Source organism: Mauremys mutica, chromosome 4 (assembly GCF_020497125.1).
Source record: "Mauremys mutica isolate MM-2020 ecotype Southern chromosome 4, ASM2049712v1, whole genome shotgun sequence".
NCBI classification, from domain to species: Eukaryota; Metazoa; Chordata; order Testudines; family Geoemydidae; genus Mauremys; species Mauremys mutica.
Window position 1 is genome coordinate 40,773,219 of NC_059075.1, and position 17,941 is coordinate 40,791,159.

The window sequence follows — 17,941 nt, forward strand, 5'->3', positions numbered from 1 at the left end:
AGCTCATTGCTAACTTGCCTGTCTCAATCTTCTGGTTCTTCTAATACTTCGGTTGTAAGGTCTTTGGGACGTGGACTGTCTTTTTGTTCTGTTTGTACAGCACCTAACACAATGGGGTCCATGACTGGGGCTCATGTGCGGTATGATGATATAAATAAGAATGCATCAGTAAAACATTAGCACAACATGCAAATTCACTTCTAAATATTTTTTTGAATATAAAACAATTCCAGTAACTCTTCTAGTGTCCATACACTTAAATATTTATACTTGTGTATTTTTCACCTCCTCATGGGGCACTAACAGAGCTTGAATCTACAGACCCTCTACACAGACCTCTTCCACATCAGCTATAGCAATAACTGGTGGAGGGAAGCATACTCCTCTCTGTGGATCAGCCCATGCGGGATTACACAACTATATGTGAGACAGTAGTGGAACATTGGGCATCAGGATTCCTAGGTTCTGTTCCTGCTCTGGAAGTAGACTATGGTCTAGGACAGTGGTTCTTAACCTTTACTGCAGCCTGCACCCATTTGGTTCTCAAAATATTTTCTTGCACCCCTTATCAAAAATCGTTGAAGTAGGTTAGTTCTTTAAACCTAGATATAGCATAACTATAGAATGAGAGAGAGAATTATATATTTACTTTAATTTCGCAGTAAAATTAAGAACACATGAAAAATTACACACTTTTTTTGTTTGCCGGCTCAGTGACTCTTCTGCTGTTGCTTTTGTATAATGTTGTTAAATACATAGGTTTGATGAAACAACGTAGTTGTACTTACGTGCCTGTGCTTAATTTGTGTTTTAGATGATTTGCCTTCTAAAAAAATCTGGCACATCTCGCACCCCAGAAAGGATATCTCACACCCCCAGGGGGTGCGTGCTCCCCAGGTTAAGAACCACTGGTCTAGGGGTTACAGAGCATAGCCAAGTGTAACAGCACTACTGCTTGGGCTGGCTGGAGATTGGACATAGACCTCTTGATATAAAAAGCAGGAGCCTGTGCCCTTGAGCACCAGGTCTCGCAGCATGAAAGCCGTAGCAGAGGCATAACTCTCTCCATGTGGTCTGACCACCAGGGGGTAACACTGAGCCCCGGTTAGTGTGGGTTGCATAAGTGCCTCATTCCTTCTGAAAGGCAGTGTAGCAATGTGAGTGTTAGTTAGGTGGGTATGCATGCACACACTTCTTCCCCAAAATATTGTGAAGGCAGGAGCTCTTCCTGGGGCCAAAAATCACATTACTCGCAAGAGCTGGTGGCATTGTGTTACCTTGAAGGCATAGGTGCGATCTGAGACAGTATTGCAAAGATGTAGGGGAAATTACCCTTCCAATGATGAGGCCACGACCTGAGGACTTAGCTGTTTGTCTGGGAACCGTTCAAGTTCAACCATTCATGCATTCCAAATGGCCCAATTATATGCAAGATGCCAGCGCCCAGCCTTGACTCTTACTGTTGGACTAGCGTGGTTTTCCCAGGAATATTTCAGGTGAGGTCCACTTTGTCATCTTTCAGTGGTAGAGGCGTGATCTGGGGCATGTGGCTAATGAAGAATCATTCCTCTAATGAGCCACACACTCCTCTCATGCAGCACAAATAATAAAAATAAACTTGAATGTAAAGCCTGAAGTAAATATCTATTTTTACTTGAGAGCTTCAATCTGTCATAGCAGCAGAGCTGAGCTGTTATGTCTGCTATGGAAAGGTTGTCCTATTTGGCTGCCTGAGCAAGTTAACGTAGATGTGCTTTGATTTAGTCTTTAGACCCTAGGTGCTGTCTGTTTCAGTTAGTCTTGTAAAGATTCTTTGCTGCAGAGTTGCATGTTGTAATGCCATGTTAAGTCTTTGAACCAAAAAAAAAAAATAAATAAATCTTAGTCCAATTCTAAAATTTGAGACTGATTTTTGATTCTCCTTCCCCCGACTGACATTTTTACTTCCTTAATTCAAAGTCTTTGGAACCATTGGCTTGATTGGCCAGCAACATGTCTTCATCCTTATCCTGATTCTGTCCATGTCACCTGGGAAAAATCTGTCCCTTGCTAATTTGCCTCATTTATGTAAACTGGTGCAAATTAAAATATAGACAAGGCCTGATGGTGTTCTATAGTGCACATGACACTAGTGACTAGTATCATGAGGAAAAGTCTTCAGTATAATAGATTCTCTTCTTAGGAGAGGGTCTATTTTGATGACTCTAAGGTAGGATTGCATGTGATGCTAAAAAAAATTCACTCCAGTCAGTGGTGACCAAAAATCATAGCTGTTTGGTGGCCTGTGTGAAATGATCTTAGTCCAGTTTGTAGTAAAGTGTCCATTGCAAAAGAAACACCATTGCAGCGGGCTTCCCGTGTTAGACATTTCTGTAAAACGAGAGTGAGCAGCTCATCCTAAGATCCAAATGTGGGACAGACCCAACATGACTTAACTTGCAATAGAGGCTGATAACAAGCTTAGTACCTGTAAGGAACTTTACGCTTTTGAAAGTGCAGTGCTAGTACTAAATAAATAAGTACAGTGTTTGTGTAAAGTTTTCTGCCACTTAGTTTGTATATCTGATGTCAGTTTACAGGGCTAAACTGAGTACATTTGTGTATTTGTGACGGGGGTATGTGGGTCTAAATGGAGTGGATGTACCTTGTAATGAGGATGTGGAGACTGAGAACTGTCTTTTGGGGTAGCCCTTTCGGGGTTTGCATTAAGACACACTCTGTGAGCCAGGGAAGTATGGGGGAAGCTTGCTTGCCATGCTGCTGTCTTTCACACCTGTTCTGTGCATAAATACAATATTTCATACTCTAGGCACAGTCAGTTGTCAGCTTTACGCTAAAACCACAATCAGATGATTAGGGAGAAGCTTTGTCTTGTCTTTAATTTGTGATAAGGGGCAGCATGGCAAAACCTTGCTCAGTTACAGGGTTGCTTTCAACGGAGCCTGTGCACTTAGTGTATGTCGGGGATGCAGAGGTAGCTGTACTCTTAGGTGTTTCATATCCTGATTCTCTCTGCTGATATGTCGTGGTCTCTCCCTCTCCCAGGTTTTAAAGGAATTAGATGAAGTTGGGGACCTCTTGCAACTGAAGTATTCTCGTCACCGGTTGGTGCCTCTCTTGGACCGGCCTTTTGATGAGACTACGTATGAAGAAACAGAAGACTGAACTCCCTCCACATGCCTTGGGACACTCCCACGAGAGACTCTGTGGCACACAGGCCACGCGGTCCTTGAACCACACACTTCTGACTGCTTAGCATAAAAAGGACATTTTTTCACAATACTGAAGTAGCCACACCATCTCTAAATGGCATTTTGTAAATAGTAAAACAGCTTTGATTCTTGTCTCTTGAGGGTATGGCCCTAGAGAGATGCTTGACTTCATTTTTTTTCTTGTTGCTTTTTAAATTATTTATTTGTCACCGTGAAATCACAGTGACCCTAGTTGGCACAGATGCCCCATGTACACTACTAGTCTCAGGAGTGCCAGCTGAAATGTCGTGTCTGCAGCACGGCACTGTTGTGGCAGCACTTCCAATTCACTGCTAGGCGTCTAACTTTGCCAGGGAGTGATGGGCTGGCCAGTTTGTTCAATGGAGACCTGCTAGAGAAACTGTTGATGACTTGTTTAATCTTTTAACAAGATGGATAATCAACCAAAGCTTTTTTCCTTTTGCATTTACTTATGTCTAAAACTTGAGTTGTCTTTTTTTAAATAATAAACATGTTGCTGACATGTCACTGATAGAAACACTGTTCCAAAATGTCGGCTAGTTCCACAAGCAAGAGATCTCCCTGGACTTCATCCTTTTCCCCCAGTCTGGCTACCCCATTGTTTCCTGGTTTGATGCCAAGTATTGTCTTGTTAAGGGGAGTGATGGAGAGCCTTTCTGAGTAGGAAAGATCTTACCACTGTAACTCATGGCATAGTCAGGCCTCCATTTCCAAAAATGAGTTTAGTGTCTCACTTCCTCATGTACAAATGACTTTCCTTTGCTCAAGCTTTAGAACTGTCCATGTCTGTAAAAAGATGATCAGATGATTGATAGGTTATAAAAATTGTACTCAGAATTATAACTAAAACCCACAAACCTTTCTCTTCTACTGGAGAAAGCTCCCATTTGCTATCAGAACCAGAATTGCATGGCAAGAAGGGTATAATGAGCAACTACATTTGGGGCAGTTCTGCAAAAGAAATCTTAGTGCGCAGCATGCAGTTAACTCCAATGTAGCATGTTCAGATTTGTTTGTCTGAGACTCTCAATATATTTTGTGAAATTGCTTTTGCAAAGATTAATGTCTTAAACAAAGCACTGAATGAGACTGCAAAGCCAAGATCTACAATTTGGTGTGGGGGGTCGCTCTTAAAGTTGGTCTGGTCATGATGCTCTGTGCAGGTGGCAGAGACCTTTAGAATGAGAGTCTCAATTTTCATATGGAAGCACAGTGTGGATCAAGTCCATCTGTCTGGTGCAGCAAAGCAAGAGAACTTTTTAAGTGTCATTGTAGTTCTGTAACTTTCATTCTGTGCCACTGACAGAAGTGGCACTCTTTGATCACTAAAGCCAAGCACATCTGCAGATACTACGTGATGGATTAAAGCAGTATCACCTTCTGTTTTATAGAAACTCCATTTTATAATCTAGGCTATGTCTACACTAGCACTTATGTCGGTCAGGGGTGTGGAAAAAACACCGTTTGTGGGGGGTGGTTTTAATTATACTCACGGGAGAGTTCTCTCCTGTCGGCATAGAGCGTCTACATGGGAGACCTTAGAGCGGTGCTGCTGTAAAGTCTGTAGTGTAGCCACAGACCTAGGCTTGTTCATCTTGCCCCATGCTGTATAACTAACCCTCAGAAGCAAATGGTCTCATGTCTAAAAACAATCATTTTTGTTGATTTGAAGTGCAGTAGTACAAAATCAGAAGTTATAAAAATGTAAATTGAAATTATGAATTGAAATAGCCATGGATAAGTTCTCCAGTATATCCAATCCACTGGAGATGTTTTGTTTGCTGGAATTGATCATCTATCCATACAATATGTCCAAACCTCACATGTGGTCATGATAGCCATAGAATAGTTTCCTTTATTTCTTCAGTCATGGAATAAACTGCAAAGTCCTGGAATGATCTGAGTTTATTTTGCCCCTTTGACCCTCTTCACCTGCACTCTGCCCATTAAGTCTTCTCAGCCAGGACTGCTTGTAACATTCCAAACCCATGAGTAGCTCAGATAGCTGCTGTTTTTTAAAGGGTCCTATCATAAAAATAGCTTCTGGGTTTTTTTCCCCTCTGCTAAATGTGGCAGGAACCTGGATAAGATCATCCCAAGAATTCCTGATCAAAGCTCCAGGCCTGAAGACACTCCAGGCCTGGTCAAGTGATAGCTTGTATGAAATCAGGCCTTAAAGCTATCAGAGCCAGAAATACAGGCTGTAGGTCAGTGGGGACCTGCAATTTTGAGGCTTCTCAGGGCTGTACAGGGCACTTGTATCTGACCCCATGTGATCAGCCTAATGGACCTTTAAAATTGTAACATAACTCCCAGAAAACTTACGTTAGTCCTAATTTCTTTCCCTCTTCCTGTGCATTTAGTCTCTCGATGCTAAGGCAGTCTGGCTTTGTAGACAGAGGGTAATGAAAAATACTACTACTTTAACGGAATTTAATAAGGTACGTATTTCTAAAATAGGTTTGCTGTTTTTTTTTAAAAAGTCTCAGAATAGTTAATATGCGATTGAGTTCTATGACAGTTGTTTGGGATGACCTGTGGCAATAACCATCACGTCACGGTACACCATCATATTAAATACTGTATCCATTCCTAAGACTTGGCTCTATCACACTCTGCCCAGCTAACATTGGGAAACCACTTGATTAAATTTCAGTCTTGGATCGCCCTGGGGTCTGTGCTGCATCCTGTATGGGAAGTGGGATTTTTTTTTTCTGGTTCAGGAGGCCTATGTTCAGGAGGACGTGTTTGGCTAAAATCTGATAACTAGGTAAATTGCTTCTAAAAACATGTTAAGAGCTTGAGTTTTGGCACATTGTGTTCAGTTAGTCGTGTCTTAAAATCTAGGGAAATCTTTCAAGAGCCATTGAAAATGTCATCCCCAGAAATGAAAGAGCAGGTCCCTGCTGCATCTGACTACGCTTGCCTTCGTGTGGAAATGGGATGGCATTGTACCTGGGAGGGGGGGGGGGGGAGGATTGCTGACTCAGCAGTTGCAAAGCTTTCACCAGAAGTAAATTCATGCCCTTTTTATCCTTGCAGAAATAGTGAATGAAAGTCGCTCTTAGAGTGAAATGAGGAGGAGAGAGGCTGCTTAGGATGCAGACCTCAGGCTCTGCCAACTTTTATGAGCAGCTTTAATTGAAAATTACTTTGTTTTTTTCCCCCACTCTTATATAAAGAGATGCATAGCTCCAAGACAGAATTAAGACTGGCCTTGTGCAGAGGGTTTCTCTTTGTACTGAATTTTGACCCTTGTTGTGCAACAGCATATCTGGAGAAGGGAGTTAAGGAAGAGAGGGGAAAGCTTACTTCCTGAGCTGGAGAGGACTTTAAAACACACAGTGCTAGTGCTGATGTCTGTTTTATTAAACCTAAAGGGTTGTCCACAGTCTTACACTCAGCTTTAGTAAAGGGAGGCCACTGTGAACTAGTGAAAGATGTGGTCCTTGCATCCTGCCGGGGACTAGCCTTCCCCCCCCCGGGAGATCTTTTTCCAGAGTTAAGGAAGCACATGAAGTTCTCATGATCTGTAGTCACAATTCTATTTCTTTTAGTTCCTGTGGGGGAGAAGGGACTGTTTATTTTATTTTTGGTATCAAAATATCTAGGATTTGGTTTGTACTGTAGGGGACAAGCATTTGTACAATGTCTCTGCATGCACACTATTTTTTTTAACACTGTTTGATTTCTGTATCTCTGATGTGCACGTCTTTTTACTTCTGAGGAGCAACTTGAGAGGTTTTTTGCACTCAGGGTTCCTGTGGTTACTGGTAAAGCACACTTTACTCTAATCCCGAGCTCCCAGGCATGAGCTGGTCCAATTCCTGGTGTGGGTGAAAGCACTTTCTGCCCCTCCCTTATTGCCTGTTGCAGTCAGTTATCAGGGATAGGTAGAATCTTTCAGCGAGGGAATTGCAGCATTTTCCTCTTATGCACCTACAGAACAGAACCCCCCCACACCCTCTGTCATAATTGCACCTTCCTGCTGAAAGCAGGCACGGGAAGTGGTCCAGTGAAACTAATGCAGCCCAGTGCCATTCATGCGAGGGAAATCTGACTTCCTGATCCAACAGTGGACAATGAACAAAGAAAAGGTTTTAGTATTACCATCGCTTTCTCCTCTCTGCTGTATGGAAGGCTTTTCCACATGCTTTAGAGCAGTGATCCTGAAAGTAGGAGTGCAGCTCCCACTGGTTGAAGGGTTTGAGCCTTGTCTGTTCCAGACCTCCTGAAGCTCCATATAAATGGAAATGCTCCTTCCCATCTGCTTGTCACCTTTATCTCCCTTCCCCCTTTGGAAAAGTGTTTGGCTTGTATCCTAAATGGGGCAAGAATAGAGGTTTTTTGGCCTCCAGGTATTTCCAGTCTAGGACTCATACCATCTATCAGTGAGGTTAGTTAACAGACCATTCAAGTGAAGCAGAAGAGAGGGTGGGAGAACAGACATGGGGAATCTGATCACACATAAGAGAGTGTCCTGCAGAGTTCTAAACTGCTACCATGGCCACTTTTCTCTCTGTACAGACAATACGGCCTGTGGAGACATGTCCCAGAATGCAGTGCTCCATCTCAACCACTATAGTTATGCTCAGCTTTTGAGAACATTGCATACTGGAACCTACAATCTCTATCAGTTGCACCTGTGTATTGAAGAGTAATGCAGCTGCAGACTGTTCCATTTGAACACAAGTTCAGCCTCAGGGTACCAGTAAATCACTAATGTGACTGTCCCAGGACTAGAGCTGGAACTGAAGTGGACCACCATCAGGTGAGAGAAGCAGTCAGGTGTGGTCCATTTAACTTGAAACCATTTTTTAAACTAAGTGTAATTGTGGTGACTTGTACTCCTGCAAAGGTTCCCAGTCTTGCAACTTGTATTCCTGTTCAAAGGTTTTGTGTGTTGGGCTTGCACACATGGGCAGTGTGTCTGCCCTAGGGGAAGTACTTTGGGGTTTATCTCATGTTAAAGTGCTTTGTACTGAGCTTGGAGCTCTTCTGTTCCGTCTGTGTCCCAAAAAAGGGTTGGGTGGGGGAGGAGGGATGACTGGACTGTACAGTGCGTATTATTAAAAGGCCTTAAACTGTGATTTTTTTAATATAAAGAATTAATAAACTGACTCGAAAGAATACAATGGATCTTAACCCTTAGCATAATTAAGCAATATAGAATGTAGTTCCTTGGGGGTGGGAGGGTTGGGTTTGCTTTGTGTTCAGCCCTGCATATCAGCAAGGCTTGTTTTAACAAGCAGAAGAGGTATCTGTACACAAGGGTCAAGTGCAGTCATTACAGCTCTGCATCCATGCTACTGCTTGGCAAGGTTTGGTGATCTGCCCCTGGGCTGCTGGAAGAGAGGAAGGATTAGCGGGAGGTTGGGGGAGAGAGGTTTTAGGATGCAGGAAGCTGAGGCAGCTAGCAACTTAATTATTTATTCACCTGTAGACAGGCGTGTGTCAGTGGAGCAGCAGGAATGGGCCAGGGGTTGATGCAGATAGAGATCGCTGACCAAATGAAGCACGCTGTAAACCATACAGACACTGTGCATCCACTATTTGCCAAATCACACCCTGTTCAGCCAGTATTTCTGCAGTCCCCTAACAGGGTGTATTAAGCTAAAGGCATTTCCAGTTTTTCAGTGTCACTCCAGAAGGGGGCTAATAAAGGTTTGCGAGAGAGCAAAATAGCTACCATGGAGCCTGAGGCTTTAGGCTAGTTGCCCCAAAGCTAATGGTGGCCCATATCTCCATAGCCCCAGGGTTGAATCACCATCCAGTCATAGCTTTTGAAGTCTTACATTGCACTGTGTTCCTTTGCCCCTCTGCATTGCTATAATGTACATATATATTGGATCTTTTGTAGATATGAAACATTTTAAATGACATTTTTAATGGGCTTCCCCAGAATATTTTATGCCAGATAATCTAATTTTTTTTACACTGTTGAGAATTAACATGAAGCTGGGTACTGTGTGGGCAGGGAGGGAGAAGAGAAGCAGATGGTACATTGACTATAAAAAGGGTAACAATGCATGTTAGAAACACTGGAGAAAAACAACTGCTTGGAAAAAAAATTGTTCAAATATAATCTGTTCTACATAATAAAGAATTCAGAAAAGGCCTTGGGGGTGTGTTTGCTTTTTACAAATGTGGACAAGATTTCTGCCCTGTAAGTGGGTCAAGAAGCACAAGCTATTGGGCTCGCTGTCGGAATTGCTGGGTACGATTCTATGGGCCTGTGTTATGCAGGATGTACATGGGCTGCTTTAAAGGGAGTTGTGGAGTTGCCCCTCAGCTCTGGTCTAGTCCCTACTCACAATGTGTTTGCAGCACGGTCCTGATGGCAGTGAAGCCTCCGGGAGAGTCTCTTAGTCTGTTCCAGCTTTGAGACTCAGCTCGCATCTCTGCCCGGAAATGCACGGCTCATTTCAGATCTACATTCAGCCATCTGTAAATCAGAGATGTCAAGTCTTTGAAATTGAGAACAGCCGGGTCTGGTATTCCAACACAGGTGCTCCAACTGGCCTGTAGGTGACTGAATACTGATTTGAGCACGCAAATGAGGCTTCCTGTTAGCTTTCTCTCATTCGGAAAATGTATTTCTGTTGTCTGAAGGAAACGCAAACATTTCTGTGCTTGATCTGCAAGGAGGCTACGTCCCTGGGGATATGCTATGATAATGAATACTTCTCAGTAGCTTTTGTTTTTGTTTGTTTTTTTTCCCCCTCACCTCTCGCATTTTCCTTGGAGTGGGCTGGGTAGGACTCTGGTTCCTCAGATGTTTGTCACCCTTTATCAAGGCCAGTGCAGTGGTGGATTAGCCACTGGGCCAACAAAGCCCGTGCCCAGGGGCCCTGGAAAAAATCCGCCACTGGGCAGCAGAAGCCTGGGTGGGGCAGGGGAAGCCCCAGTGCCCCGAACCTGCTCCCCAGCAGCAGCAGCGGGTGAGCAGGACAGGGGAAGCCCCCCGACCCTATCCCCAGCAGAAGCCGCAGGACAGGGGAAGCGCCCCCACAGCGGCCCCTGTCCCCACCAGAAGGCATAGGGTGGCAGGGCAAGTCCCCGCACCCAACCTGCTCTCTGGCAGAAATGCTGGGAGAGGCAGGAGAAGCCCCAGTGCCCTGACTCTGGTGCCCTGCAGAAGCGTGGGGGGTGGCAGGGGATGCCTCAGCATCCTGAGCCCCATTGCGGCCCTGGGACTGGAGGAGCTCTCACTCCCTGCTGGGGCCCCGGGGACAGAGCTTCTCTGGTCTTGGTGCTGCAATGAGGGGGCAGAATGGGGGAACCCTGGGTGGAACAGGGGTGGGCCCTAGGGAAGAGGCAGAAAGGGGTGGGGCTGTGGCCAGGGCTGCAGGTGGAAGGGGGTGAGGAGGGGCCCTCCACTTGCTCTGGCCCAGGTGGGGTCTCAAGAAACCTTAATCTGCCCTGGGCCAGTGGGTCCAGAGTCAGACGCTTGGATGCTTGAGAGCTGGGGGCCAGCTTTGGGCCTAAACAATCCACTAGGCCCTCTGTTATTCCAGAGCAGCGATTTCCCTACACGCCCCCACCCCCGAATTTCCCCAACACCCCCCCCCGTTTTGTTAACTAGTTACAATTTAGTAACTGTTTGGAAATCTGAATTGAAATTTAAACATTAATACACACTTTAAAAGCATATATAGTGTATGATAAAATACGTGTATCTGAAAAAGTGTAATAGATTTGAAACGTCTGAACATAGACTAGCTTCCTTATACAGCTGTTGTTTTTTATGACCATGTCAGTGCATCCATTTTGGTGATGTTGGCCAACCTAATAATTTCAAATGCTGATTTGTAAGCAAAGCCTAAATGAGCTCTCCCTGACAGCTAGTGATGAGCTGGGGCTGGGGGGAAAGGCTTCAGGACCAGATTACATTCACACCTAATCTACCTAGGGATCCAGCAAACAGAGCTGTGTTGCCCAAGCGATAAATTTTGGCTGGGGTTGGGTTACAAATCACTTGAATGGGGGGTGGGGGGATGAAATGTTGTTGTTCTTATTGTATGAGTAAAGGGCAGTAGAACTGTACTTAGCCTGTCCTGATTGAGGGCATCAAGAGAGAGTGGGGACCTGTCCCTCTCCACTGTTTAAAGACAGAGCTGATTAGGCTCCAAAGATAATCTTTTGTTCTGTTAAGTGACCACTGCAGCTGAAATCACTGATAATCAGGTCTAAGTGCTTAGTCCTGCTGTGGGGACAGTGTTTCCGTGGAAGAGACAGCCCAGACTGCACTAGCAGCGAGGTTCCCCCACTGAGAGCTCAGCTGAAATCACTGAGAGCTGGGTGGAACCTCAAGAGACCAACTCGCAGAGGTCACAGTGGCAGGTGGCAGCAGAAGGTGACTGCACAGGGCCATTGGCAACAGAGTGCTGGAGTGAATGGTGAGACAACGAACGACAGTGGCCAGAGCGAACAGTGAGCAGCTGGAGGAACGAGCAAGGTGCCCTCTTGCCCCCCACCTGGGAGGTGTACTCACATGAAAGCACCTCTGAACTCTGAAACTCCACTGACCAAGTTTCAGAGGGGTAGTCGTGTTAGTCTGGATCTGTAAAAAGCAACAAAGAGTCCTGTGGCACCTTATAGACTAACAGATGTATTGGAGCATAAGCTTTCGTGGGTGAATACTGACCAAGGACAACACCGGTGAGTGAGGGGCACATTAAACATTTATTTGTTTGGACTATATTTTAGTGACTTTGCTCCAGAATGCTAGATTTGTGACTGGAAATGGAAACATATATGTTTCCTAGTAGGCCAAGATTTTTAAAATGCATTATTTGCTAAGGTTATCTCACATGTTGCTATCTTGAGAGGTCATTATGTTGGGGAGTTTCTGTACTAAACATTTTTATTATTATAATTAATTTTTACATAAGAATGGTCATACTGGGTCAGACCAATGGTCCATATAGCCCAGTATCCTGTCTTCTGACAGTGGTCAAGGCCAGGTGCTTCTGAGGGAATGAACAGAACAGGTAATCATCAAGTGATCCATCCCGTTGCCCATTCCCAGAAACAGGCTAGGGACACTCAGCATGGTGTTGCATCCCTCCCCATCCTGGCTAATAGCCACTGATGGACCTATTCTCCAGGAAATTATCTAGTTTTTTTTAAATCCTGTTATAGTTTTGATCTTCACAGCATCCCCTGACAAAGAATTCCATGAGTTGACTTTGTTGTGTGAAGACGTACTTCCTTTTTGTTTTTTTTAAAACCTGCTGCCTATTAATTTTATTGGGTGAGTGATAGTTCTTGTGTTGTGTGAAGGATTAAATAACATTTCCTTATTCACTTTCTTCACACAAGTCAAGATTTTATAGACCTCTATCATATCCCCCCTTAGTCGTCTCTTTTCTAAACTGAAAATTCCCAGTCATTTTAATCACTTCTCCTTTTTCATACCCCTAATCATTTTAGTTGCCCATCTCTGTACATTTTCCAATTCCAAAATATCTTTTTTGGGATGGGGTTACCAGATCTGCACGGAGTATTCAAGGTGTGCACGTACCATGGACTTATATAGAGACAATATGATATTTTCTGTCTTATTATCTATCCCTTTCTTAATGATTCCCAACATTCTGTTAACTTTTTTGACTGCTGTGGCACATTGAGTGGATGTTTTCAGAGAACTATCCACAATGACTCCAAGATCTTTCTTGAGTGTTAACAGCTAATTCAGACTCCATCATTTTGTATGTATAGTTGAGATTGTTTTCCAATGTGCATTACTTTGCATTTATCAACGTTGAATTTCATCTGCCATTTTGTTGCCCAGTCATCCAGTTTTGTGTGATCTCTTTGTAACTCTTTTCAGTCTGCCTGGGACTTAACTATCTTGAATAGTTTTGTATCATCTGCAAATTTTGCCACCTCACTGTTTATCCATTTTTCCAGATCATTTATTAATATGTTGAACAGTACTGGTCCCAGTACTGACCCCTCAGGGATACCACTATTTATCTCTCTCCATTCTGAAAACTGATGATTTATTCCTAGCCTTTGTTTCCCATCTTTTAACCAGTTACTGATCCATGAGAGGACCTTCCCTCTTATCTCATGATGGCTTACTTTTCAAAAGTCAATTTAAATTAAATACATTTTTTTTAAATTATATTTGTTTAGAAATCTAGACCTGTTATGTGTTTTGGTGTAACTTGCATTATCCTTATGTTAAATTTGCATTATCCTAACAAAACATTTACTTTATTCATCTTTTTTATATGTTGCAGGTCAAAGTGAAAATGAAAAGACAAAAAACAATACAACAGTTTTTCCACTCAAAGGTCTCAAAAACCAGCCAAAGTGAAGAACACATCAAAAACCAAGAATATATCAACATGTCATCTGAAGGTTCAAGGGGTATATCTACATCTGACCAGCCCGAAGCACAAATACAGCTACCTACTAAAGAAACCGTATCTCCAAAACCTAAAGGCAGTTCCCGATGTTTGTCGGTCAAAGTGTTCCCATTCATTGAAGTTACAAAAGATGGCTACTGGTGCTCCTCTTGCAAAAAAGCTTACGAAGAAGGAAAGCTTCCCTATGCTATAATTGGTAAAAGTGGAGGAGCTTGGTTTGTCATCAAACCATCAGCAAAGCCAATGCTGACAAACTACATGAAAAGGCTGCAAAACACCAGGCCTCTGGAGTGCATCAACATGCAGAAAGCCTTATAAGCCCACTTTCAAAGCCAATTTTAGAAGTACTTAATGAGGCTGTTAAGAATGCTGGAGACACAATGCAGTTCATGCGAACAAACATGGCTGTGGCATCCTACTTTCTATTTAATCAAGAGATACCACACACTACAAACTGGAGGCCAATGTTAAGTGCATTGTCACTTGTTCATCCTGAAGTTGAACACTTGTTCCGAACAAGAACAGCAAATACTCACTGTCTTTCTGCAAGAAACTCAACTGACTGGCTAGAAGCATGCAGTGCAACAGTGAAAGACTCAACAGTTGAAAAAGTGAAGAACTCTCTCACCACATTCAAAAAATTTGCATACATGGCTGATGAATGCACCAATGCAAATGGACATCAAGTATTAAGTCATTGTGTATGTTATCCTGATGTCAGGGGTAGGCCAGTAGATGCATTTCTAGATGTTCAAGTTATAGAAGACACATCGGCTGCATCTGACACAACCCACATCTTAGGAGAGTTAAATGCTTGTCAACTGGACCCCAAACAGATGGCTGCTTGTGCATTTGATGGAGCTGCAAACTTCTCTGGAAGACATAGTGGAGTACAAGCTTTGCTCAGAGAAAAGTGTAACGCTAATCTCTCCTATACATACTGCAGGGACAATCTACTCCAACTAGCACTAGTACGAGCTGCAAAATCTTCAAAAAACATTAAAAAAAGCTATAAATGTAATGTCTTCATTATATTCTTTTTTTCAGCAAAAGTCCAAAAAGACTGAATATCATGGAAAATATAGAAGATACACTGGGACTGAAGTTCAAATTAGTCCAACCTCGGAAAACCCGCTGGCTTTCTCATGAGTGATCCTTGGCTGTTGTCTTAAAATTACGCCAGCCGTTATTACTGGCTTTGGTAAGTATCTACCAAGATGGGATAGATCTAAGTAGTGAGGTTGGTGGATTACTTTTGCTACTACGTACAGAGAAGACTATTGCCATTCTCTCTCTCGTAAGTCTACTGTTGAAACCACTTGGGTCATTAAACAATGCCATCCAGGCATCTGCTACAACAGTAGTAGATCTTTGTCCAGCAATAGAAGCTACTTTTGGATCAATCAGAGAATTATCCATTGAAAAAGTACTAGAAGAAGCAAAGACTTCAGTCCAGAAGTTGACCAATGAAGGCATTTATATTGAATCCTTAAGTGAAGAAGACCAGAAGTGTTTAAGACAACTGAAAAAGTACACAGACTTGATACTTAAAAATCTACAACAGCAACTTCTAGATTCTACTCAACCTCTACGTATTTTTACAGATGCCTGGCCTATAAAACACCAACAGCTGAGTGGAGTGAGGCACTACCAGCAATGGGCCTGCCATGTGATCAGGACAGAATAGAGTATTTGAACACAGAGTGGAATATCATACGACGAAGGAAGGAAGATTTGACTTCAACTTATTTTTTATCGTCACTAGTGCTTTGACCCAATCTTTGTGTTCTGTTTCCTGGGATGAACGAAGTAGGAATTCATCTCTTGCTACTCCCAGTCACAATAGCTACAGTTGAGAATTCTTTTTCATCATTGAGTAGAATTTTGTGTTCTGAAAGAAGTTGACTTCTGCCTGATCATGTGAATGAACTAATGAGCATATCAACTGAAGGAATGGAAGTACCGGACACACGAGAAGCCACAAAAGATGAACGCATTATATTCAAGAAGTTCACTAACAGAGTTGTGCAAAATTATAACAAGAAACCAAGGAGGATGTAGATGTAGTGCTTCATAGAAGGCTTGAGTAGCCATCTTTAATTTGTGTGATGATTTTAGAACATAAGTTAAATCTAATAAAATGGTCATGAAACATTTTTCAGTGTTTACTGTGGTGCCATACAGCCCACCTTCACCCTCACAGTCTCACCCCTCCTCAGCCCTGACACCCCCCCTAAATTCGAACATCCCTCCCAATTTCAATTCCTGGGGAAACCACAGTTCCAGAGACCCCTGCCCCACACACATGCATGAGGGTCCATAGAGACCAGGGCACAAATTTCAGAAAGGAAGGAGATAGTTGAAAAAGAGGTCATGGGATTGTGGGGTGGGGTCGGTCCCAGGCACAACTGGAGCTGGATGGTGTTCTGCATGCATTTCTTTCCTGGGGCTCTATGGTGAGTCTTAACACTGACATTGTATGGGAGATGTACTATTGATGATAATGCAGGCTCTCACTTGGGAGAAGCCATGGTAGTAACAGGGTCAGGATCAATTGGCAATGCGGGTCAAGCTGATGCTCTTTGGAAAAACAAACTGTTCCACTAATTGGATCAGAGCATTGGCAGGTGAGCACAACCTACTGAAAGGTCTGAGGCCTTTCTCTGCAGCCATATTAGGAGAGAAGCAGCCATGTGCCAAGAAGCAGAAAGTCGCATCCTCACATTCCATCTAAATTACATTTAAACAATGTAATATCAGACTGTCAAGAAGGCAATCCTGTCCTAATAGCACCCACCATCACTAGATAAAGGAACAGATTTTAAGATAGTTAAAGAAAACTTTTAGTTTGACAGCATCCTGTCTGGCAAGGAATCACTTATCAACAGCTGTGATGGTAAAATCTATACTTCTACTGTTTTGTCACCACTTCTCTCTTGTTTATCTGTATGGTCTCTGGTTCTTCGATTGTTTCTGTCTGTTGCATAATTAATTTTGCTAGGTGTAAATCAACTATGGTGGTGGAGTATAATTGGTTAAAGGATTGTTTTACAATAAGTTAGGATTGGTTAGAAAATTGTTGAGTAATATTTTAGTAAAATGATTGGTTAAGATACAGCTAAGCAAGACTCAAGTTTCACTATATAAACTGGGGTCCAAAAGGAAGTTCTTGGGAACCAGTGCCAGGACACAGCCCCATGATCAGAGCTGCCAGACCACAACACCCTGTCAACCACACTGTGCAGAAACGGGAGTCTCCCAGATGACCTGATCCTGATTGGCCATCAAGAAAAGTTAATCTGCCTTATTAGGAGTAGTGAGCATTGTATGCTTAGCATGTGCATTCTGTTTTGGGGATTGTTATTAAGGGTTAAGTGGGAGATTACTGTATGAGGCTCTTTCACTGGTAAAAGACCCAACAAACCCACAGAGTGTAAGGTTACGCCCTGAGCCCATGGAAGGGTAAGGGTAGGTGCCTAAATTAAGAGGGTTACGCCTTGAGCCCTAGGAACTGGGTTAAGGTGGGTGCCCCTAGAGTGTGTGAGTAACAGAGAATTTTGTGTGGGTAACACTATGATCCAGCTTCTATCCAGGAGAGCACTTAACAGGGGTGTAGAGAAATGGAGACACAAGAGATTATGAAGGGGTAGTTACAAATAGAAGAGAAAACAGTTAAGATAAAATGGATGGCGAGGAAAATCCAAACCCAAAAGGACAATGTTTTAAAGAGAGATCTGAGGTCTAAGGTCTTTTGGGAAGGGACCACATCTTATTCTGGCTGGTTAAGTGCCACCCATGTGTGCAGCGCTGTATGAATGAATTATTGGCAGTAGTAATACCACATCTCTATGGTGTTAATGTTGGCTTGGCTATTTCTACATTAAAAATTAAAAACCTGCCCTGAACAGTCTCCTATCCTTGGATGATGGAGTGGGGCAGCATTAGTTATATCTTATCTCTGGATCTAACTGCCTTAAAATGCTGTGGAACATCCATCTTCCTGAGACCCTTGCAGGTACGGGTGGTCGTCGACTCTGATGCTAATCTGCCTGGGTGATGGGAGGCGCTCTCACTACCAGGTACATTCAGTAGCTCAATGGGCTCAGAGCTCTAGATTTTGCAACACTTGTGTAACAATGATGTCTTACTAGATTTTTATTGAATTTGCCCCCTTTACTACTTGGCCTCCCTCCTGCATGCTTCCATCACAGAGGGTGGCTACATTGGCTTTTTTTCCCAAAAAAAATATGGGGAGAGGGCTAATGGACATGGCCCTGAACTGGGGGGCAGGAGACTAGCACTATTCTGCTGTCACCTTTCTGTGCCTGC

At 43.2% G+C, this 17,941-nt stretch overlaps 1 protein-coding gene across 1 annotated transcript in view; it reads left to right on the top strand.

Moving 5' to 3' along the window:
• The window catches only part of SPTLC2 (serine palmitoyltransferase long chain base subunit 2), a 111,788-nt gene extending 106,225 nt beyond the window's left edge, over positions 1-5,563 (top strand). Inside the window, exon 12 of the mRNA XM_045015064.1 lies at positions 3,046-5,563. Within this exon, the coding sequence (XP_044870999.1) occupies positions 3,046-3,165 (120 nt within the window). The 3' untranslated portion in view covers positions 3,166-5,563. The remainder of the gene's footprint in view (positions 1-3,045) is intronic.
• Positions 5,564-17,941: the final 12,378 nt, after the last annotated feature.